Source organism: Octopus bimaculoides, chromosome 6 (genome assembly GCF_001194135.2).
Source record: "Octopus bimaculoides isolate UCB-OBI-ISO-001 chromosome 6, ASM119413v2, whole genome shotgun sequence".
Lineage (NCBI taxonomy): Eukaryota > Metazoa > Mollusca > Cephalopoda > Octopoda > Octopodidae > Octopus > Octopus bimaculoides.
Window position 1 is genome coordinate 11,403,220 of NC_068986.1, and position 24,790 is coordinate 11,428,009.

General features: G+C 36.6%; 1 protein-coding gene across 1 annotated transcript in view; it reads left to right on the forward strand.

Annotated features, from left to right (window-relative positions):
• LOC128248022 (ataxin-7-like protein 1) overlaps positions 1–24,790 on the forward strand; it is a 197,367-nt gene that overhangs the window by 70,247 nt on the left and 102,330 nt on the right. The window contains exon 3 of the mRNA XM_052968415.1: positions 20,293–20,397. Coding sequence (XP_052824375.1) covers positions 20,293–20,397 — 105 coding nt within the window. The remainder of the gene's footprint in view (positions 1–20,292; positions 20,398–24,790) is intronic.

Consider the following 24,790-nt stretch of genomic DNA (forward strand, 5'->3'; position numbering starts at 1 on the left):
GATTGGTGAATGCTAGCTTTTTAAAACTCTGTTGAACATCAGCTAAATACAGCATTTGTACAAGTATTTTCAGTTTTTTTATCTGGATGGAACAATAATCTAGAGACATGTATATCCATTTCACAAAACTCCTCTTCTTCTCCTGCTATCATATTTTAATCTGTCAATATTTGGCTTAAGGCCACCTCCTTCAGTATTATATCCCCAGTCAGTTGAGGGATCTTGTTTTGCGAGTTACTTGGTGAACTCGTTAGAGCTGGTGCCATGTAGAAAGCATCCAGTACACTATGTACAGTGGGTGGCATTAGGAAGAGCATTTAGCCATAGAAACCATGCCAAAGCAGGCAGTGTGACATTGGAGCTGGGTGCAATCTGGCTCATTGGGTCTTGTTGAACTGTCCAACCCATGCCAGCATTGAGAATGGATGTTAAATGATGATGGCAAGATTAGATTGGAAATGGTCTCTGTGTGTCAAAGTGAATAAAAAGTGAAATTACAATCATTTATGGCTCTACAAACAGTTTGCTTTTTTTAAATGCCACATGTGGTAATGACTTGAGATTTGGTTTGTGTCTTGTAAGACTGGCATACAGGGAAGAAATAAATATTTTTAATCCCAATTGCACCCATTGATCATTGAATGGTAAATGTGGTGCCATCCTGTTGACTGGTTTTCTTAATAGACAAATGAATATTTTTTTTTTGCTTTTGTTTTTTGTCACTCCCTGTATTCTTAGAATTGATTAATTCATGTGAATTATGATGCCACAGAGTATGAAGTGCTGTTAGTCACTGTAGTCCATTCACATCGGACGGTGAAAACATTTCCTGCTTAAAATATTGTACCAAGGAAACTTTCACTCTGTATCAAGGGAAGTAATCACACAATTTTTATTTTTCTCTAAGTTACTGCAAAAATAACATTTTTATTATATTTTCTTCAATTGAATTTTTATTGTTTTGCTAACCAAAGATAGCCACGGATAACTCAAGAGTTTTTCTATACAACATGTCACATATTCAGTTAACAGATTGTAGTCTTGGGAATTTGTTCAGTGTTTTTCTTCTTTGTTTGTCAGTTACCTCTTACCTTTTCTAACCCTTAACCAATGATGGTAGCCCTCTCCCCATAAAGTCATCTTAACTGTGGTAGCTTTTGTTAATTCTTTTTTAGAAGTTAATTTTCATTTTATTAATATTCCTTCGGTCTTGCAAATCCTGCAGCTTCTCTTAACACATCTGGCAGCACCCCAATTAGTAAGCATTTGGCTAGTAGCAATGAACAGATTCTAGTTACATGTCAAATTATGTAAATAGTTTAAGCCAACTTGGTGAAACTTTGAAATACATGTTATATACTACGTATGTATCATCATCATCACCATTTTAATGTTCACTTCTCCGTGTTTATATTGGTCAAATGGAATTCATTGAAGCAGATTTTCTATTGCTGGATGCGTCCTTGTTGCCAACCTGCACCCGTATCCATGCAAGCTAATATTTCTCCTTGCCGAGACATGCTTTTAATGGAAGACTGGAAATGAATGACACTGCTTGTGTGACAGTGGCACTCATTTACAGCTATCATGTGCTAGGAGACCAAATTTGGGGGTAACATGATCATAGAAATTTTTGGCCATCCACTTTTGGATTAGGCAGGCTGTGTGAGAAGGAGCAGATTCTTGCTGGGACATGTATGGCCTCTACCAAGCAACTGTCTCAATCCACGGCTTAAGAGTTGTTGCCATTATCTTAATGTAGGTTGCCACATTGATCCTAAGACCTTGTGGAAAAAGTGAGGAGGCATGAGATAGCTCTCATTGCTCGAAAACCATCACAGACAATGAAAACTTGTGCATAATAACTGGGGACTTTAGTGGGGCTGGCATAGAGCCATCTGTCATTCCTCCTGTTCACTTGTCATAGGAACCAGAGCATGTCAAGCTCCTCAGAGTGCATGAATTTGTGCAGTAAATGCTTTGACTGGGTCACATGGTTCTCCCAAGTCTTATTGGATATGAACTGTCCCCCTTTTGTTAATAAGAGATTTGTGCCTGATCTCTGTGCACCACATGTCTAATTGTTGACTCTGTTACATAGAAATGATTGGTAGTGGTCCTTATTGACTTGCTAGGATTCTCATTGATGATGTCTGACTGTTGAGAATGCTTTTTCCTTTTGGTCACAGAAGACATATTCCTGCCAAAGGTTAGCTCTTTTCTAATCTTAAACACAAAGGGCCTGGTGACATTTAAGAAGGTTGCAATCTCAGAATCAGTCTGGTTACCAGCTAAGGTGATGAGAATGTTATGCCTTGTCATCCGCATTAAGATTTGACCCTTCCATGTTGGGGGCTGAAGAAAAAAATGTTTTTAATAAAAACAAAAAAACAAAAATAGGGGATGTTTAACATTTGGGCCACTTATGGTTCTTAAAATGTCTTGTTTCCAAATTGCTGAGATATCCTGTGCCTATGCATGCAGAGAGAGAGAGAGAATAGGTGAGAAAGGATTCAGAAATTTAGGTAGTTACCTCCGATAGCATTCTTGCAAGCATTGGCTATCTGAATGTGTATGAAGCAAAAATTTTACTTTCGTACTAACTGAAAACTTTCAAGTTGTGGAGTATAAATAATAAGTCGTGAATAAAGTTGTTGGAATTACATTTGTTCCACTGCAACATATGGGTGACAAATCAAATATGCATTCTTCATGTGTGTATGTGTTAGTATGCACTGACATTGTTTTATTTTTGTTTGGAAAACTAACTGAATAATAGAAACATTTAAACACATCACTAATCTTTTGTGTTATCTGTTCTTCTCATTTGATGTAAGTAAAAATATAATAAATCCACTCAGAGAATCTGTTTCTGAGTCAAGTATAATAGACAATTTGGCAAAATGTTTTGGTCATTGAGACTCAGTTAATTAATTTTAATTATATGACTTGAACAAATAATTGATTAAAGAAAAAAAAGAAAATGAAGCAACTTAACATGTCACTGGTGTAATAATGGTGTGCATAATGGATACTTTGTAATTTTTGCAAAACATGGCTCTTGGCTAATTCTTGTTGTAGGAGACAATTTTTTAATGTAATTTTATTGGACTGAGTTAAGTATATAACTTAAGTTCATGGTTATTTGAATATTAGAGCTAATTATTAGCTGTTATTTACAGCTTTTTAATGTTCCAAATGTTTGTTATCAGCCAAGTATCAATGTCGTGAATTGATAGTGAAAGTATATTTTGTGGGAGTTTGTAAAATGGTGTGTGTGTGCGTGCGTGCATGCATGCGTGTGGTGAGATTGATTTGGTCGAGAGAGGTATTAATTGTTGCATATAAGAGAGTTTACTGCAATTCGGAAATTGGGTGAGAATGAATGACACAAAGTGATAAAGAAGAACAAATGTCTCCTTGTTTGGTGATTGATTTAAGGTAGTTATTATTAGTTTGTTGTTTGTGATAATCAATGACATCGCATGGTAGAAGACGACTGGGCATTGTGTGTCCGGCGGTGGCCAATCAGTCCAATGTATGCTTGGGAGGCTCTGCTGCAGATGGGGCACTGGTGTTGTGTTGGGACTTAAGACAAGGGGTTGGCTCTGGACTTGTGTAGTTTGCATTTTCTTTCTGCTCTTGCAATTTTGTTCTGTTTGAGGTAGTTACCGATATAGGTGCAGATGTAGCTGTGAGAGTAAGAAGTTTGCTTCTTAATCATGTGGATTCAGGTTCAATCTCACTGTACAGCACCACAGGCAAAGTGTCTTCTATAAACCTGGACCAAACAATACTTATGAGTGATTTTGATAGATAGAAACTGTGTAGAAACCTGTTGTACATATAGTGTGTGTTTGTGTATCTTGATGTTTACCCCTCATCCCATTGGTGGACAATGGGTGTTGGTTTGTTTATGTCCCTGTAGCTTAATGGTTTGGCAAAGAAAACAAAGTACGAAGTTTAAAAGTCAGCACTTGAGTCAATTTGTTCAGTTAAAACCCTTCAAGGTGGTGCCCCAGTTTGGCCACAATCCAATGGCAAAAAGACTGGTCCATTCTTTGTTTTCTGATCTTAGTGTTAGAATTTCTTGATTTCTGTTTAGAGAATTTAAAAAATTTTTTTTATCTTGTTAACAAAGATTATGTTTCTTCTGCTGAATTTTAATTCTTTAGGAATGGCAGTTTTTGTTATTTTGTTGTTTTTTTTCTTTAAATTGATTGACATGTGGAATATTATGTTGTTATGGTTACCTTCATTGTTCTTATTTCAATTTTGTAATTTGCCAGAATTTAGCAGAACATTTCCAGACAATTCTTCCATGTAGAATACGTATTTATATATTTAGAAAACAAACAAACAAAAACTGAAATTATTGAATTATTATCAGTCAGAAATATTCAGATTGTTCTCAATTGTTAAATCAATTTAGCTTTTCACTCATTTCAGTCATTAGGCTGTGTGGCCATGCTGGGGTACCACCTTGAATGTTTAGTCGAATGGATTGACCCCAGTACTTATTCTATCAGGTTTTTTTTTTTTTGCCAAACTGCTAGGTTATGGAGATGTAAACAAACCAACACTGGTTGTTAAGTGATGGCAGGGCTCAGACACAGGCACAAAGACATACGTATACATATAAGGGGCTTGCTTTGGTTGGCCCAAGACACTCGCCCAAGGTGCCACACAAAGGGACTGAACCCAGAACCACGTGGTTAGGAAGCAAGCTTCTTACCACACAGCTATGCCTGTGCTTATTTATAGAAAAAAATAAAAAGTGGCTGTGTGGTAAGTAGCTTGCTTACCGACCACATGGTTTTGGGTTCAGTCCTACTGCGTGGCATCTTGGGCAAGTGTCTTCTACTATAGTCTCGGGCCAACCAAAGCCTTGTGAGTGGGTTTGGTAGACGGAAACTGAAAGAAGCCCGTTGTATATATGTATATATATATATATATATATATATATGTGTGTGTGTTTGTCCCCCTAGCATCGCTTGACAACTGATGCTGGTGTGTTTATGTCCCCCGTCACTTAGTGGTTCAGCAAAAGAGACTGATAGAATAAGTACTAGGCTTACAAAGAATAAGTCCCCAGGGTCGATTTGCTTGACTAAAGGCGGTGCTCCAGCATGGCCGCAGTCAAATGACTGAAACAAGTAAAAGAGTAAAGAGAGTGAAAAGGCAAAATAATATTAAATTTGACTTTTGTCACCTTTTATGGTTATAAAAAAGAAGGGCTATCATTGTATCCTTAAACAATGCCCTTGATTCTATTTATGTGATGCAGCGTAGGAAGTGGGGGAATCATTCTGATTATTGAATCATTTGACAATTAACCCTTTTGATACCAACCTGCCTGAAACCATCTCTGGTCCTGTAATACAAATTTCTTGTTATAAAGTGATCCAAATTAAAACCTTGCTTTCAGATTTCATTTTAATTTATATTTCAAACATCAGCTTGATAATGACGAAGTTATTTACTAAATTCTTTATTTTTTCCAAAATCATTTGAAGCTAAGGCATTGTTTTTTTAAAAGAAATGTGGTAACAAAAAGGTTAAACGCTCGTTAGAAATGCTTGAATTTGAAGAAGCATCTATCCAAAGTTGGTATTTATTGAAAAGAAAAAAATAGTTGTAGGAAATGTTTTTGTATTGTCTGCCATATTTCTGCTAAAATCACTGCTTTTGTTTCGGTTAATTTTGAAAGTAATGAATTCACTGAATTTGTCATTAAGTTGGTGTTTTGAAACACAAATTAACATAAAATTTTGATGGAAGATTTTAATTTAGATGACTTTAAAACAGGGAATTTGCATCATAGATAGAACTAGGGCAGTCTCTGGTGGGCTGGTTTTAGTTCTTGTTGCTTGCTCTTAGCTAGCAACAGAAATGGTAGAATCATTCAATAACAAAGTCTGGCATTTATTTATTTATTAATTTTTTTTTTGTTTTTGTTTTTGGGAATGGTGCTTATAAGACAATCTTTGTGGAGTCCTCTGCAGTGACATTTACCCTGTGAGATTAGTAACACCCAAAGATGTGTATTTGATAAAGCTAGAAGTGCATTTAACCCAACCTTCAGCAGTAGTCATTAGCTCAAGCAACAATAATTTTTGTTATTACTTGCTAAAATTATTGTCACTGGTAGCAGCAGCAGTAGTAGTAGTAGTAGTAATCTTTGTATAAAAATCATCATCATTATCATCATTGTTTAATGCCTGCTTTCCATGCTGGCATGGGTTGGACGGTTTGATTGAAAACTGGCAAGCAGAGGGGCTGCACTAGGTTCCAATCTGATTTGACAAGATTTCTATGGCTGGTTGCCCTTCCTAATGCCAACCACTCTGAGAGTGTAGTGGATGCTTTTTACGTGCCAGTCAGACGGCACCGGTATCAGCCACAACTCTGATTTCACTTGGTTTAAGAGGTTTTCACAAGCACAGCATATCGCCCAATGATTGACGGGTGCTTTTAACGGCCCAGCTATGTGACACTGGCATCAGCCATGACTACGATCTCACTTGGTGTGACGTCACTGCCTCCATGAGTCCCAACACACAGACAGTGCCACTAGCACAGGTGCCAGTTAGATGGCCATGACTACGATCTCACTTGGTTCGACAGGTCTTCACAAGCACAGCATATCTCCCAATGATTGAAGGGTGCTTTTACTGGGCCAGTTACATGACACTAGCATCAGCCATGACTACGATCTCACTTGGCTTGGCGGGTCTTCTCAAGCACAGCATATCTCCAAAGCTCTTGGCCGTTTGCCATTGCTTCTGTGAGGCCCAACATTTGAAGATTGTGCTTCACCACCTAATCCCACATCTTCCTGGGTTTACCTCTTCCACAGGTTCCCTTCACTGTTTGAGTGCGACGCTTCTTCAGGGTTAATGTTTATTTTAGAGATAGTCTTAAAAAATCATTAAGCTTATATTAATCAACAAATAATAATTACTGTGTTAAATATTTTAATGCTTATGGTTTGTATTTTTTTTTTGGGGGGGGTTAAAATAGGGCTGTACCAAACTTCTTTTTTTTACCATTATATTATCAGTATGGAATCTAAAATAAGAGTTATTTCTCTCTCTAAAAATACCTAATTAAACTACAAAAATAAACATCTGTTCAACAAATTTGCATGGCAAGTAACAAACTAAAATATTGTAGTTTTGCTTTTTAGCATGTTTTTTTTTTAATATTTTCTGTAGTGTTTTTTTTTCTTCATATGCTCAACAAAGACAAATATTGCTTGTTCAGATTTTGTGCTGTGTTCCATATTTATCTTGAAATTGTATGAAACAATGTTATTTTATAATATTTGTTACATTGCTACTATATTTACAGTAACGATGATTAGTAACTTATTTCACTTTCCAGCCTTTTTTACTATCTTCTCTTAATAATAATGATGTAACAATCATTTTTTTTAATTGCCATTTTGTCCCTGTCCACATGGGTTGGACAGAATTTGTTGAAGCAAATCTTTCAATGGTCAGATACTCTTCCTGTTTACTGACCTTGACTTTTTTCCAAGTAAGAAAATATTTCCCCATGGCCAGGCATCTGTTCACCAAAGAGTGGAAATGAAGGACACTGCTTGTATGACAGTGACACTCGTTTACAACTATTTCATGATGTCAAGGCAAAGTGATGCTAACTTATCATGCACGCACGCACACACACGCGCACACACACACACACACACACACACACACACACACACACACACACACACACACACCCCTATGCAATATGGGCTTCCAGCTTGTACCAAATCCACTCCCAAGGCTTTGGCTAGCCTGATGCTTGTCTAATATATCATACAGAGGAATTGAACCCCAAACCATGTAGTTGGAATGTAGGTTTCTCAAGCACATCACTACGCCTACATGCATAATAATGTATTTGTAATATGAAGACTTCCAATTGCATATTCCTCTCTCTGATTTTATATTGGTGATAGGGATCAGTGTTATGAATTTTTCTACACAATGCTTACCATTTTAAATGTTAAGGACTTGTTTAAATAGTATTTATTTTCCAAGTAAAGAAAATCTATTAAATGTCAATGTAGATTGCCTGCCAGGTATAAACAGGAAGTGAATTCCAATCTTACTAGCAGCAAAATTAGGCAAATATAATAAATTTTTTTCAAAACAAGAAAATTCAAGTATTCTCTTCTCTTAAAAAGAGAGAGAGAAAATTGATTTTTTTTTGTTTGTTTTAAATTTTTATCACTAAATAATCAAAGTCAGTATCTAAAAGAATTTATAAGGCTTTATAATATCTTTTATCTTGAGTGATGGTACATGGCTCAGTGGTTAGAGCATCATGAGGTAGTGAGTTCGATTCCAGCACCAGACTGTAGAACGCAAGACACTTTATTTCATGTTGCTCCAGTTCACTCAGCTGTAGAAATAAGTTGTGATATCACTGGTGCCTTGCTTTATTGGCCCCTTTGCCTTTCCCTTGGATAACATTGGTGGCATGGAGAGGTGAGGCTGGTATGCATGGGCGATTGCTGGTCTTCCATAAACAACCTTGTCCAGACTTGTGCCTCAGAGGGTAACTTTTCAAGTGCAATCCCATTGTCATTCATGATCAAAGGAGGTCTTTATCCTATCTTTTACATGTTTCTATGACCTTGCTGGAGCACTGCCTTGAAGAATTTTTAGTCGAAGGAACCAACCTCAGTACCTTTATTTTTAAGCCTGGTAACTTATTCTATCAGTTTCTGCTAAGTTACAGGGACCTAAACACACCAGCATTGGTTGTCGAATGGTGGCAAGGCGCGCGCGCGCACACACACACACACACACACACCTTTTTTCTATTTCCGTCAACCAGAACCATGTGGCTGGAAGCAAGCTTTTTACCACAAAGTCATGCTTCCCTCCCCTCTTTGTACCCCTTACTCTGTCCAGTTTATGTCTGTGTGAAATAGATGCAGGGAAAGGGTAATAATAATAATAACAACAATAATCTTTTCTGCTATGAGCACAAGGATAGTTGATCACATCGACCCCAGTATTTGGCTGGTGCTTAATTTATCGACCCTGAAATGATGGAAGCAAAGTTGACATCGGTAGAATTTGAACTCAGATTGTAAAGATGGACAAAATGCTCCTAAGCATTTTGCCTGGCATGCTAACGGTTCTGCCAACTTGCTGCCTCAATAATAACTTCAGCACAAGGCCAGCAATTTTGGAGGAGGAGCTAAGTCGATTACATCGACCCCAGTACTCAACTGGTACTTATTTTATCAACCCCGAAAGGATGAAAGGCAAGGTCAATCTCAGCAGAATTTGAACTCAGAACATAAAGACTGACGAAATGGTGCTAAGCATTTTGCCCAGCATGCCAACAATTCTGCCAGCTTACCATTTTGTTGACAATAATAATAATAATAATAATCCTTTCTGCTAAAAGCACAGGGCTTGAAGTTTTGGGGGGAAGGGACTAGTTAATTACATCAACACCAGTGTTTTACTGGTACTTAATTTATCGACTCTGAAAGGCAAAGTTGACCTCAGCGGAATTTGAACTCAGAATGTGAAGATGGACAAAATGCTGTGAAGCATTTTCCCTGGCATGCTAATGATTTTGCCATTCACTGATGATGATAATAATAATAATAATAATAATAATAATAGTAATAATAGTTCATATTTGTTTCACAGAAGGAAAATTAACCTTCTTGCATAAATTATTGTGAATGTGAATTTCATCTTAATTATTGTACAGCAATATTGCTCTTAGAATATTATTAGATCCACTCAAGCATGACAAACTGGACAATAAGTTGATGATGGTGGTGGTGGTGGAAGCTGGGATTGAATTCATCCATATTGAATTTCCCTGCCATCACTCCTTTATCATTTCTTCCCACCTCCCATCATGCTGTGTGTGTAAAACAAGGAAAGGCATCAGATTTATCTGGATTCACTCCTCCACCAACACCCTCCCTCCCTTTCTTTCTCTACCCCTTCTTTCCTGTACTAATCTTTGTAGCTGTCCATCACTTCCTCTCTTATTCATCACTCATCCTTATGACTATCCTACACTCTCACAGCCTGTCTTCTTCCTATCATTCTATGCCCCACCCCCACTCGATACCACTCCTGTTTTCTATGCAATCTCCTCAACAACAACCAAAATGTAGCTGCCTATCTTACATTCTCCTCTGTCACTCTCTTGCCTCTCTCTCTCTCTCTCTCTCTCTCTCTCTCACTCTGTCACTCATGTCGCTTTAAATGAACAGAATCAGTGATAGTGAGATAGAGAGAGAGTGAAGGCCTTTTAGTTTTGCTGTAGTCAAAAGGACCTCTCTGGTGCTAATATGCTGATAAAATGCATTGGGTACATTCTGTAAAGTATTTGGTGAGTGAAAGGAGACAACATAGACTAGAGGAGGCTCTTTAGTCTTGCTGAGTACACAACCCCTTTTGTGCTGGTGCCCTGATGAAGTACATCTGGTACTCTCTGTAAAGTGTTTGGTGTTTAAGGGTAGTACTCAATCCTGTCAAAAGTGGAACCAACAAACAATATTGGTCCAGACTTGCCCGGGAAGGGAATCAATTTCAAATTGGAACTAACTTAGAGTGTAATGGCCCATCCAGTGGATGTTAGCATGGAAGGTGGATGTAAAATGATGATGATGGTGATACTGATAATGACTTCTTGTCACTAAATCCCTTCAGTTAATTTTCACTAAACCTTTGAGACCATGCTGGATTACTGCCATAGAGGTCAGCTTGAGACAAAAATGTCTTTACACAAAAATATATAATTTTGGGAAGAAAGAAAAATTACATCTTTTTTACTTTGATATTCAGCCAATTTATCAGGTAGAAATGGAAGTAATCATGATGATGATGGTGATGGTGATAGCAACAGTTTGACTCTCGAGTTTCAAAAGTACATAAGTCACACTGCAATCAATTTGAATTGAGTGCTTTTGGCTGCAGTGTCTTCAACTGCTTTCATTTCAGTCTATTGGATTATGTAAAGTTTATCTCTTTTAATACCAACCCACCTGAGACACCCCCCCCCCCCGCCACTGGTTCTATGATACAAACTGCCTATTTAAAGTGATCTAAATTAAAAACTTCCATCAAAATGTCATGTTAATTCGTGTTCCAAACACCAGCTTTAATATCAAGAGTTATTATACTAAACTCTTCATTATTTTCTAAATTAAAATAAGGGCAGTGCATTTCATGGTCATGAAAGGGTTTAAATAAATGACCATTCCATTAGGCAATGTTTGTTCTGTACATTATTTATATTTCACAGATATTTTTCCTCATCTTATTTGTTGTTAACACAACATTTCGGCTGTTATACCCTCCAGCCTTCATCAGGTGTCTTGGGGAAATTTTGAACCTGGGTTCTCATTCCTAAGGTATTTTTCAATGTTATTATTATTATTATTATTATTATTATTATTATTCAGGTCACTGCTTGGAATCAAACTCAGAATCTCGGGGTTAGTAGCCCACGTTCTTAACCACTATGCCATATGCCCATGGGTGTAGTGGTTAAGAGTGCAGGCTACTAAACCCAAGATTCCGAGTTTGATTCCAAGCAGTGATCTGAATAATAATAGTAAAATAATATTAATAACATTGAAAAATAACTTAGGAATGAGAACCCAGGTTCAAGATTTCCCCAAGACACCTGATGAAGGCTGGAGGGTATATCAGCGGAACCGTTGTGTTAACAACAAACAAGATGAGGACAAATATCTGTCAAATGTAAATAATGTAAAATAATTCCTCATCTCTTTAATATAGAACTGTATTGTTTGTTCTGGTTTTGTTGAAAGGTAGTTGTAGAAACATCTGAGCAACTTCTGAAACAATAACATAAAAATTACATGGAATATAAACAATATTTTATAGGAGGACTAAATGTCTTCTCATTTTATACAGCTTCTTTACATATCAATTATCATGGTTTTCTTGACAATTTTATTCATTTTGAAGGTCAACAAATTTTTTAAATACCTTTTATTTTTCAATGATAATGTTTTTATCCCCAACTTATCTGTTTTCTTTTTTCATCTTCCTCCCTTGCAAGTTTGTTTACACAAACACCAGGAAAATCAATTATCATTGACAATCATCATCACCAAGACAAGGTGAACCCTGGTGGGAGTTCCTAAATCGAAATCCCTTCTTGACTAAGCAACCAAGCTTATCCTCCCACCTCTCAATTGTTTTGCCATTTGTGCAAAATATACCTCACTGAAGAGGTGTAAATAAGACTGAAACAAATCCATTGGCATTTTCTGTATTTTCAAAAAATTTCAATTAATTGCTCCCAACTATGGTCACCATACAGTGTTTGAAATAACTGTGGATCTCAAAACAATCCAGTGAAGCTACAACTTCAGCTAGTGGGGAAAGTCTGTAAAAGTTAAGACTCTACTTCCGAGAATGAAGGCAGGAAAGATATGCCCGTAGCAAACTTTGACATTGAAAGTTACACAAACACCACTGCAGTGTTAAAGATCCCAACATCGCCATCAGAATTTTGTAACAGCTTAAGTTTCAAGGGTCCACAGCTCTTCAATATCCTCTTGAAAAGCCTGAGAGATCAACACAGAGTGGGTGTAGGTGCCTCTTCAAAACGAAACTGGTTCTCCCTCTGTCAAGAGTTCCAGATCAACCTATCTTGCAGCAAGAAAGGCAAATGAGGGCAGCAACATCAAACTGCTTCCATACACCAGATGCCACATATCAGAAGTTTCACAGTGGTGCTGCAGTGTGGCTGCAGCTCTCAAGTGGAAGAGTATTTCAGTTTTTTTTAATTTTAAATACCCCCCAAAGGGTCTTGCTGTCTCTGAAATGCACAAATAATCCCAGTTTTCACTACATTACATGCCTGAAAACTTACTCTACTCTGTATATGTGTATTCTCTGTTTTGATGAATTGAAATTGTATTTGAACATGTCTTTGGGAGAGAGAGAGAGAGAGACTATGATTTGTTTTCCATTCTACTTGAAGAATGGCAAAAGAAAATAAAATGAATATTCAAATAAGCTTCGGAGCCAACAAGGCCACCGCTACATATCTATTTGATATGCTAGAAATAGTAACCAAATCCACTTCAAATCACACTCTTATAGTCTTCAATGAAGGTAACTGGGAGGAAGAGTAGACAAAATGTATTAAAACAGATCATGTCTGAATAAAGAGAGGATTGTCATGGCTGGAATGGTTTTGATCATAGATCTGCTCAATGAACGTTGATCTGGGGGTTAAATAACAACAATAGAGACTCTTTTTTTGTTTTTCAATTTCTATCTCTTAATTATATTCTCTCTGTATGTAATTCTCGCAATAACGTTAAAAGAAAAATTGGCAACAGATAAATAATCTCCTTGTTGAAATTCCATCATTTCTTGACCAATATAATTTTCTTTCTTTCTCAAACTTTCTTTACATACATGACATTAGGCGGGGGGGGGGGGGGAATTCTTGGCATGTTTACAAACACATCGACAATGGTGGTGGTGGTGGTGGTGGTGGTGCTGCTGCTGCTACTACTACTACCTACAGGCATCACCATTCTCTACTGTTACTACTTCTGGTACCAAAACCAGTTCTCTTGTGGGTGTGCCATGAATGTATATAGCATATGAGTTAGTATCGCTTTATTTCCCTAATGCTCTTGGGTAAAAGCATTAGTGCCACAGCTGCACCCATCTAATTTAACAGCAGGAAATTAGTCAATATAAAAACTCTGTTGAAAATGAGATGGTATTCTTTGGTGCCTCTTAGATTGGTTTTTGACTTGCACCTCTCTTGAGTCGTCAGTATTTAATGTCCACTCTTCCATATTTGTATGGGTCAGATGGAATTTGTCGAGGTACATCTTCTATGGCCAAAAATGCATTACCCCCTCACCACCCCTCACTGGTTTCCAAGTAGTAGTTCTTCAGTCGCTGGACATATTTTCATGGAAGAGAGGAAATGAATGACATCATTCATAAGATGATGTTCATTTCCAGCTATTGCATAATGTCATGACACGGACACAAGGATTCACATGTGCATGCACACGCATGTATGTGTGCATACGTATGTATGTGTGCATGCACACACACACGCATATGTATGTGTGTGTGCATGTATATAAATATCATCATAACTCAACGTCCTTTTTCCATGCTGGTATGGGTGGACAGTTTGACAGCTGGCAAGCTAGAGGGCTGTTTTTTGCATGGTTTCTATGGCTGGATGCCCTTCTTAATGCCAGCCACTTTACAATGTACTGTTTGCCTCTTACATGGCACACATGCACGTGCACGTGCGATGGGCTTATTTCAGTTTCTGTCTGAAAAAGTCAGAAAATCACAATTCCTGCTTTTCTTCTTCAGTGAAGCCAGTAAGAATGGTAGCATGGCTTTGTCATACCAGCCTGTGGGATGAATGTATATATTTTCTCTTGATTCTTAAAGTCAAATAAACACATATGAAGAAATACTGATAATGACAATGACACTATTATTATTATTATTATTATTATGCTTATTATTATTATTATCATTATGCTTATTATTATTATTATCATTATGCTTATTATTATTATTATTATTATTATGCTTATTATTATTATTATTATCATTATCATTATCATTATTATTATTATCATTATCATTATCTGAAACTCTGCCAAATCAGACTGGAGCCTGGTGTTGCCATCCGGTTTCACCAGTCCTCAGTCAAATCGTCCAACCCATGCTAGCATGGAAAGCGGACGTTAAACGATGATGATGATGATGATGATGATCATTATGCTTATTATTATTATTATTATTATCATTATGCTTATTATTATTATTATTATTATTATTATTATGCTTATTATTATTATTATTATCATTATTATTATTATTATTATTATTATTATTATTTGCTGTCAGAATCATTAATGCACCGGGCAAAAATGCTTAGTGGCATTTTGCCCATCTTCACATTTTGAGTTTGGATGCTGCTGGGTGGACTTTGCCATTCATCCTTTCAGGGTTGATAAAATAAGTACCAGTTGAGCCCTGGGGTCAATGTGACTCATCCCCTTGTACGTATAGTAGAAAGGATTATTTATCATCATCGTTCAGGTGAAAAGCTGGTAGGATTGTTAGAATGTAGACCCAGAAGAAATGCCACTAGTTTGAAATTCTTCTGAGGTCTTCTCTACCTTTCTTTTGAGGTCGATGAAAGAAGCACCAGTTGAATGATGGGTTGGTTTAATTGATTAACACCCCTTCTCTAAAATTTTGAGCCTTGTGCCTCTTGTAGAAAGGATTATTATTTTTATCATCAAAATTTAACTTCCCTCCTTATAATATCTAAAATTGCAATATTTTAAAATGGAAAGTAAAAATAATGAATTTTAATATTTTCAAAAAATTACATATAAACTCTCTTTGAAGAAATTAATGATAACATTAAATTTTAATAATTATTTTAATGCCTTCATTACTGCAAAGAAATCAATATCAAGAATTTTGAAATATCAATCACTAATGAAAAATTAGTTAATAAGTTGGAATTGTTTATCTGTAATATCTTATAATTTAGCTTTGGGTAGTTAATTAGATTGCAATTAAATAGAAACTTGTGCTTCATTAAGATAGTTCCTTAAAAGGTTAAAACCTGTGGAAAAGTTCAAGTCTTCTCAGATGGAAGCTAAACCAAACAGAATTTAATGGAGAAAGTCTTTTACTACATATCTACTGTCACCATCAATTTGGTGGTTTCCCATTTTTCTATTTAGTCTATGATTCAGAAGCCATTTCAAAGCTACATGTTTTTAAATATAATGGCAAAGATACTCTCAGGATTATTATTTTTTTTTGTTCTCTTTGTTTATTTTTGGCAAACATTTTATTAAAAAAAAAAAAAAAGGTGTACTCAACAGCATTGGAGGTTTATATTTTTGGTTGCAAAGTTTTCTGTTCTCGGCTTTTACTACAACTTCATCGTGAACTTTCAAGAGAAGTTAGACATCATTCATTATTTCCATTTTACTTTCAATAAATGTCTTCCTTCTGTTTTCTTCTTTCGCAATATTTTTCATTCAATTTTCAGTACTAACATACATGGGCTCCTTAATCAAATTTAAATACTTTCATATGACAACATAGTATCATGAGGTAAACCCTGTAGTTATTATCATCATCATCATCATCATCATCAGTTTAACTTCCATTTTCTTATGCTTGCATGGGTCAGTTTATTGAGGCAGGTTTTCTGCAGCTGGATGCCCTTCTTTTTTCCAACTAGGGTAAATATTTTTCCATGGCCGGACATGTTTTCAGAGAATGTTGGAAATGAATAACAATGCATGTGTAACATTGAAATTTAATTATAGCTACCATGCATCATCAAGATAAAGGCCTCTCTCTTTCTCTCTCTCTCTCTCTCTCTCTCTCTCTCTCTCTCTCTCTCTCTTTCTCTCTCCTCTTTCTCTCTCTCTCTCTCTCTCTCTCACACACACACACACATGATTGCTTTCTTTCATTTTCCATCCACTCACAAAAGTTTGGTTGGCTCAGGGTTATAGTAGAAGCCACTTGGCAAAGGTGCCACATGATGGGACTGAACCCAAAACCATGTGATTGAGAAGCAAGTTTCTTACCACACAGTCATGCCTGCATCTGGTGTTGTGTTGATTCTTTTGTTACCATCTTTCTGTTGAAATGCACTGCTTTTGTTTGTATAAATTTTGAAAATGATAAAGAATTTAGTAAAATAACTTTGCCATTATTTATGTTAGTGTTTAGAATATAAATTAACATGGAAGTCTGATGGAACATTTTAATTCAAATCATTTTAAAACCAGAAGTTTGTGTGTCCTGGAACTAAGAAGTGGTCTCTGACAGGGTTAAATATTATCATCTGTATATTTTCTTAGATTTTCACTTTTTGTGTTGTGTCACCTAACCAGGCTGGCATAGTTCAGTCATATTTAACCCTTTAGCATTCAGATTTCTCTCTCTCAAATGTGATGCTTATGTATTCACATTGTTTGGAATTAATCAGGCATTATGTCACAGCTTTGAGATTCCAATGATGTGATTGTTTGTTTTTAGAATGAAATTGTAGGGTTGGTATGAGAGGCTGGATCTGGCTAATTTCAACATAAAGCAGTTAGGATATCTGGGCTGGATATGGCTGGTGTAAATATTAAATTATTGAATTTTTATTGCTGGTTCCTAGGAAGGACTTGATACTTTTGGAAGGGTATTCCTTACAGGTGTTTGGTCTAGAGGTTAGCGTGTTGCACTCATGATCGCAAGATTGTGGTTTCATTCCCCAGATAAGGAATCTAAACCAGCATAGAGAAGATCCCTACTATTCTACCTATTTTGTGGCCAGCTTCAAGAGGAAACAGGTAGAGTATTTGGGCCGGATATGGCCAGTTTAATTGCTAAAGGGTTAAAGATTTATGTATACCAATGGGAAGGTTTGGTCACTGGTTGTTCTTTCCAAAATTAACACAAGTAATAATTAGTTTCTCGCTCACAGAAATCCAATAACAATGAATTTTGTCTTCAATTGTAGTCGTTTCACCATTTATAAATGCTGCTCTGCTTGATTTCCTTTCTATTTAATATCAAACGTACAAAAATACTGTCATAATTTTCAGTGTATTAGTTCCAAGTAAGTGTATTATGGTTTTGTTATTTGTCCCCAACCACCGCCATTGTAATTCCAGAAATGATGCTGTTGGCTGCACACCAGTAGTGGAACTGGTTCTTTGGCTTTTAAGTCAACTGCTCAGTTAACAATGAAAATCTCGTATTTTATTGGCCTTTGATAATCAATAATCTCGGACATAATTATGATAATTAAAATTCCTGTCTCTGTTTTTGCATGTTAATCTATTTCCTTTCTTGCTGCTACAAGAACTGGAGAAGGGAATTATTACATATAATGGAGTATCTCTGACCTAAAATGTAGCTAAATAAGAATTAGAAATTATATTTACTAGAATTGACATCTTGTTGAATGTTAGCATCGAAAGGAAAAAAAAAAAACAAATATACTATTTTTAGTACTTACCAAACGACCTTTCCTTTCGAGCTTAGATTGTAGTTTACACTTGATGCACTTTGTCCATCTATACTTCTATTTTCAGTTTGGGACTTCATTTTTTTCCCCACACCCTCCAACCAGAATATTCCTTAACTTTGTCAGTTAATGTTTCAGTGTCATCAATAACTGTTCATTCATAACTCTACTCTGTCGTCGTCATCATCATCATCATCACCACCATTTAGTGTCAGTTCTCCTTGCTGGCATGGCTTGGACAGTTTGATGGGAGCTGGCAAGTCGGAGAGTTGCACCAGGCTCCAATTATCTGTTTTTGCATGGTTTCTACAGCTGGTTGCCCTTCCTAATGGTAATTACTTGGTATTTTTTTTATTATCTCACCCCCATTAAAAAATTGGGTTATCTCCCCCTGTTTTATGAAAAATTTATAACAAATCATACCATTCCTATTGAGGAGGCCAAACATCAACAATGTGCTGAAGTATTGAATCAAAAGGATCTTAAACCTTTTTAATCCAATCTCTTGTCAACTCATAAACTCAATTTTTTAGTGGGGAGATAACCCAATTTTTTAATGGGGGTGAGATAACCAAAGAATACCAATGACTTTACGGTGTGTACTGGATATTTTTTACATGGCACCAGTAGTATTAGTTATGATACAGTGGAAGTATACTTTTATCATTGAGTGTAACATCAGCAACTATGTCATACATACAGACAATAATTATAATTTAACTTGCAGCAAATTTCTTAGTGTTTATACAAAATGATGAAATGAATGCTAATTTTCAAAAGAAAAATATTCGTTTCCTTAAAGTAAGATTAAATAAAACAAATTTCTCAATAAATATATGTTGTTCTTTTTCTAATATTTATGAGCATAATGGCAGCCTAACCCATCGGAAACACATTTTTGCAAAAATTTCATTAAAAATATGTGTATTGTTCAGAAAGAGAAAGTTATAAGATACTCTCTCTCTCTCTCTCTCTCTCTCTCTCTCTCTCTCTCTCTCTCTCTCTCTCTCTCTCTCTCTCTCTCTCTGTGATGTAAAGCGTGACTAGAAAATAAAACAACCAACATTTATATTGGTTATTATTATAACATGGAGCTAACATATTTGATAGAATAAATCTCTGATCCAGAGAGAAATTCAAGAGTTATTTATTTATTTTTTCTTTGATAGCCATCACTCCTTGATCTCAGCTGTATTACAACTGATCAAGTAGAAGAATATTTCGCTGTGCTATATTAACATCTCCAGCAGTTTACAAATGGTTTTCCTCTGCTTTTTTTAACTAAAAACAACATTGAGGAAGAAGAAGAAAAAAAATCTATAAGGCCAGATAAATATTTGATGAGAAACTTAGCCAATCTGTCATTTTATTTAGTTTGGTTAATTTGTCAAACAATTTCTTTAATTGTGTATTCAATGTCACTTAACTTTTTGTTGTTGTTTTTTTGCATCATTCAGTTAGTCTTTTTTTTTTTTTTAAACTTTGATTACACTGCTTCTCAGTTTTCAATAATAATTTTTATTTTTAAATTTGATATTTTTGCTATTCTTATAAAAAATCTACACTGCTGTTGTTAGATCCTCTTCAAATATTTCTGACTTCTGTTGTGGAAAAAAATGGATGTTAAAAACAATGATAATTTCAATTGATTACAAACAAATTCAGTTTGGTCCCACGGTGCTACACCTTGGGCAAGTGTCTTTCTGCCATAGCCTTGGGAGTGGATTTGGTAGATGGAAACTGGAAGAAGCCTGTCATGTATATGTATACGTGTACCTTTGTTTTGACATCATGTGATTGATGGTTGTAGTCTTCATTGTAAAACATGGGGGAAATATTAACTTTGTATGGAAACGGGTATGGGTTGGTGACAGGAAAGGCGGCTGTTAAAAGACTGCTTCAATGAATTTCATCTGACTCCTGCAAGCATGGAATAGTGGACTTTAAATGATGATGATGATGATTTTACTAAATTTTTCATTATTTTCAAAATTAATTGAAAGGAAGATAATGTATTTTAATGGAAATATGATAACAAAAAGTTAATTTTATTCTCATCTTCTTATATCAAATACAGTTTTCTCGAACTTCTGTTCAGAAATCTTTTTTCAAAATATTTCTATCAATCTGAAACAAGATATTTTCTTTTTACATATATATATATATATGTATTTTTATTTTTATTTTCCATTTCAGATATGCCTTTATATGGATTATGTCCAACGAAGGATGAGCTTTACCTGGTCGTATGTGATACATGTCACCTTGTCATCAAACCACAGGCCTTCTCAAGACATTGCGGTAAGTCCTTTTTCAGTTCCCCTCTCGCTTTTTCCATCTCTCGCCCTAAAAAAGCTTTTAGTGTTCATTGATTGATGGATATTCAAATTTTTCTCCCCGCCCCACTTCCTGTGTATTTGTTGTTACTTCATAAGAGTACAAGTCCCTACTATTCTCCAAAGAAAAGAGGAGCAGATGGGTATTCCCCGCTCCCGAGAGAGAGAACATTCCGGGTCCCTAGCCGGATAGGCCTCCTCAAGTTGAACTGAGTTTTTTCACTCCTAGCAGATAACACCATTTCACCATTCAGGTGACAACCCTCCAACCCCATCCTGCCATCCAGCGTCCCCCCTTCCATTGGTGGATGAGAGTTCCTGATGGATTTGACCCAGTCACTGCATACACCATCTTGTAGAAGACATCTCACAGAGATGGAGACTGACTGGGACTCTGCTTGATGGGTCGCTCCAGGAGGACCTGGGAGGAATATACTGACAAATGGTGAATGTTGCATCATGCTGCACTGACTGATGCCCCCCCCCACACCTGATCTGTTAATGTTTGGTAAAGATTTTCTGAAATTAGGTTTTTTTGACATTATTACATTTTAAGATTTCATATGATAAGTAATATTATTAGCTGCACTTGTTCAAAGGTTGATATCAGTATTACATAGAAGCAGAGGCAAAATATTTCAATGGGTGGCATTAATTTGCTAAGTTGGATTAGTACAGATTAGTTAGACTAATGTTGAATGCATCGGGTTTCTATAATTTAATTAACTCTTTCTTGTGCTTATACTTCTTCGAAATATGAGGAAGAATTTGAATGCAGTGTGTGTGTGTTTATGTGTATAATTTTACATATAATGAGCATGATAAAATTATATCTGTATGTAACCAAAACTCAAAGCAACCTTTTGGGTCAATTTAAAATGATAAATTTGATATATTTTAATGTAACTGTCTTACAGTTTTATATTTAAGAGATGAGGAATTATGTACATTATTTAAATTATTTACATTTGACAGATATTTGTCCTCATCTTGTTTGTTGTTAACACAACGTTTCCGTTGATATACCCTCCAGCCTTTATCAGGTGTCTTGGGGAAATTTCAAACCTGGGTTCTCATTCTTAAGGTATTTTTCGATATTGTTGTTCTTATTATTATTATTCAGGTCACTGCCATATGCCCGTGCACATATGGTGTAGTGGTTAAGAGCGCAGGCTAACCCCAAGATTCCAAGTTTGGTTCCAGGCCATGACCTGAATAATAATAATAACAACAACATCAAAAATACCTTAGGAATAAGAACCCAGGTTCGAAATTTCCCCAAGACACCTGATGAAGGCTGGTGGGTATATCAACCGAAACGTTGTGTTAACAACAAACAAGATGAGGATAAATATCTGTCAAATGTAAATAATGTAACTGTTTTATTCTTCAATTTGAATATCATCTTTGCTCAAAACACACAGCTGAGTGTTTCCAAATCATATTCACTATGATCACCTCTGCCCCTATTTACTGTTTCTATCTTTAAATGTAGGTTCTCTTCATTGTCACTCCAACTCTCCAATCTTTCGCATGTTAAATTGAAGGATTACTCAATACATTTAGTAGAGTATAAATTATTCTTTAACAAGAAAAGTATTGTTAGTGACTGACTGCGCTGGTATGGTCATGTGGTGAGAATGGATTAGGATAGCTCTGTGAAAAAGTGTCACACCCTAGCGGTTGAGGGAACCTATGAAAGAGGTAGAGCTAGGAAGACCTGGGATGAGGTGGTGAAGCACGACCTTCGAACATTAGGCCTCAACAAGGCAATGACTAGTGACTGAGACCTTTGGAAATATGCTGTGCTTGAGATGACCCAGCAACCATCTATGCCAGTGGTGTAACCAGCCCACTTATGCGTGCCTTTCTTTCATTGGACACTAAACCCTGCTTGCGAAGACCTGTTGAAACAAGTGAAATTGAAATCAAATTCGCTGACATGGCCGTTTACAGCACCACATGACTGGCATCCGTGCTGGTGGAACACTAAGAGCACCATCCGAGCATGATCGTTGCCTGAGCTACTGACTGGTTCCCATGCTAGTGGCATGTAAAAAGCAACATTCGAGCGTGATCGTTACCAGCGTTGCCTTACCGGCACTTATACCGGTGGCAAGTGAAAAACAACATTTGAGCAAGGTCATTGCCAGTGCCGCTGGACTGGCTCCTGTGCAGGTGGCACTTGAAAAACACCATTTGAGCGTGGTCATTGCCAGTACCGCCTGACTGGCCCTTGTGCCGGTGGCACATAAAAGCACCCACTACATTTTCAGAGTGGTTGGCGTTAGGAAGGGCATCCAGCTGTAAAAACTCTGCCAGATCAGATTGGGGCCTGGTGCAGCCTTCTGGTTCGCCAGCCCTCAGTGAAACCGTTTAACCCATATCAGCATGGATAGCAGACGTTAAACGATGATGATGATGATCTGTGGAGTGGTGTGATAACTCTGTACACGCTTCTAGTATTATATTATCCCAAAATCTTAAAATGGGTATACATTTTTACCCTTTCGTTTGATATGTGGACAGAAAAAGTGCTTTAAGGACACATTTAAAGCCTTATTGAAGAGCTTTGAGATCAACCCTGACACTTGGGAAAGGCAAGCACAAGACTGCCCTCTCTGACAAGGCTGCACCAGCAGAGGTGTTCTATGTCTTATGAACAGAACAGGATTGCTCAGAGCTCAGAGCCAACTCCTTGCCTTTAGCCCCAACAGACCATCAGTAAAGCACGCATCGGACTGATTGGTCACAGCCGGACACACCATGCTCAATATTCTTCACCCATGTGATATCCTTGGTCATTGTCATCAATGGACTGGAGCAGCACGAAATCAAGTGTTCTTACTGAAGAACACAAGGCAATGTTCAGACCAGAAGTTGAAGCCACAATCAAGTGGTTGTGAGTGCAGCCCCATAACCACTTGGCCACAAAGCTTCATTGTGTGTCAAAGAAGGGTAATTGGTAATTGTGTTCTTTCATCATGCTTAGTATGGAAATAAGGAATGGCTGTGTGGTAAGAAGTCTGCTTCTCAGCCATTTGGTTTTGGTTCTGTTTCATGACAAATGTTACTCTGAGCAAATGTCTTCTACTACAGCCCCAGGTTGACCAAAGCCTTGTGAAGACAGAAACTGAAAGAAGCCCATCATAAATACATGTGTGTGTGTTTTACCTACTTGGCATCATGTGATTGTTGTAAATGAATCGGCCATATAGTGTCATTCATTTCCAATATTTTGTGGAAAAAACATGTTTGTTCATGATGAAAGTGGATGTTAAAATATGATAATGTCGATGATAAACCCTGTAGATCAGTAGTTCTGAACTGCAGCTCACAGGGCTGCATGCAGCTCTTGAGCATCTTTCCGGCAGCCCCCAACAGTCTTCCCTCTTTCAATATTGGTGCAGCCCTTTAAAAAACATCAAGGTTTTGGATCTGACCTGGATATTAAAAAGGTTGAGAACCACTGCTATACAGGTTAAATCCTAGTGCAAGATGATGATGATTGTGTGTGTGTGTGTGTGTGTGTGTGTGTGTGTGTGAGAGAGAGAGAGAGAGAGAGAGAGAGAGAGAGAGAGAGAAAGTGGAAGTTGTCCCAATCAGAATGTACTAATTTCAAATATAAACACAAATGATGAAATCCATACTTTCTTTCGTAATAATTCATCTCAGAAATATAAAGAAATAATTCTATAAATAGGTAAAAGTTAAACATTAGTGTTTGTTCTTGTAAGACTTAGAAAATTCTCAGCATAGCTTTGTCAATATTATCAGGTATGCCAAATTACATTCAGCAAGACAGCATATATCAGACACTGAAGTATCTTAAAATCATGAATATGGATGATAGAAGTGGTACATTTGGTTTTTCCTTTCTTTCTCTCCCCACTCACTATTATTCTGCTATTCCTGCTGTAGTTTTTAAAAGTATATCTTAATTAAATTTACTTAATGCATAAAGAGTGACATCAACAATATTGGAGGTGGTGAAGAACTGGTTAAGGTAGGGGAAGACTCGATTAATGAGATATTATCAGTTTAGGTAAAAAACAAACAAACAGACAAACAAACAAAAAGGAAAGGCAAATAAAACCTTTGCGAATGAAAAAGGAATTCAATATTCTTTTCTACTCTAGGCACAAGGCCCAAAATTTTTGGGGAGGGGGTCAGTTGATTAGATCGACCCCAGTACACAACTGGTACTTAATTTATCGACCCTGAAAGGATGAAAGGTACAGTCGACCTCGGTGGAATTTGAACTCAGAACATAAAGACAGACAAAATACCACTAAGCATTTGGCCCGGCGTGCTAACATTTTTGCCAGCTCGCCACCTTTAATGAATTCAATATTGTC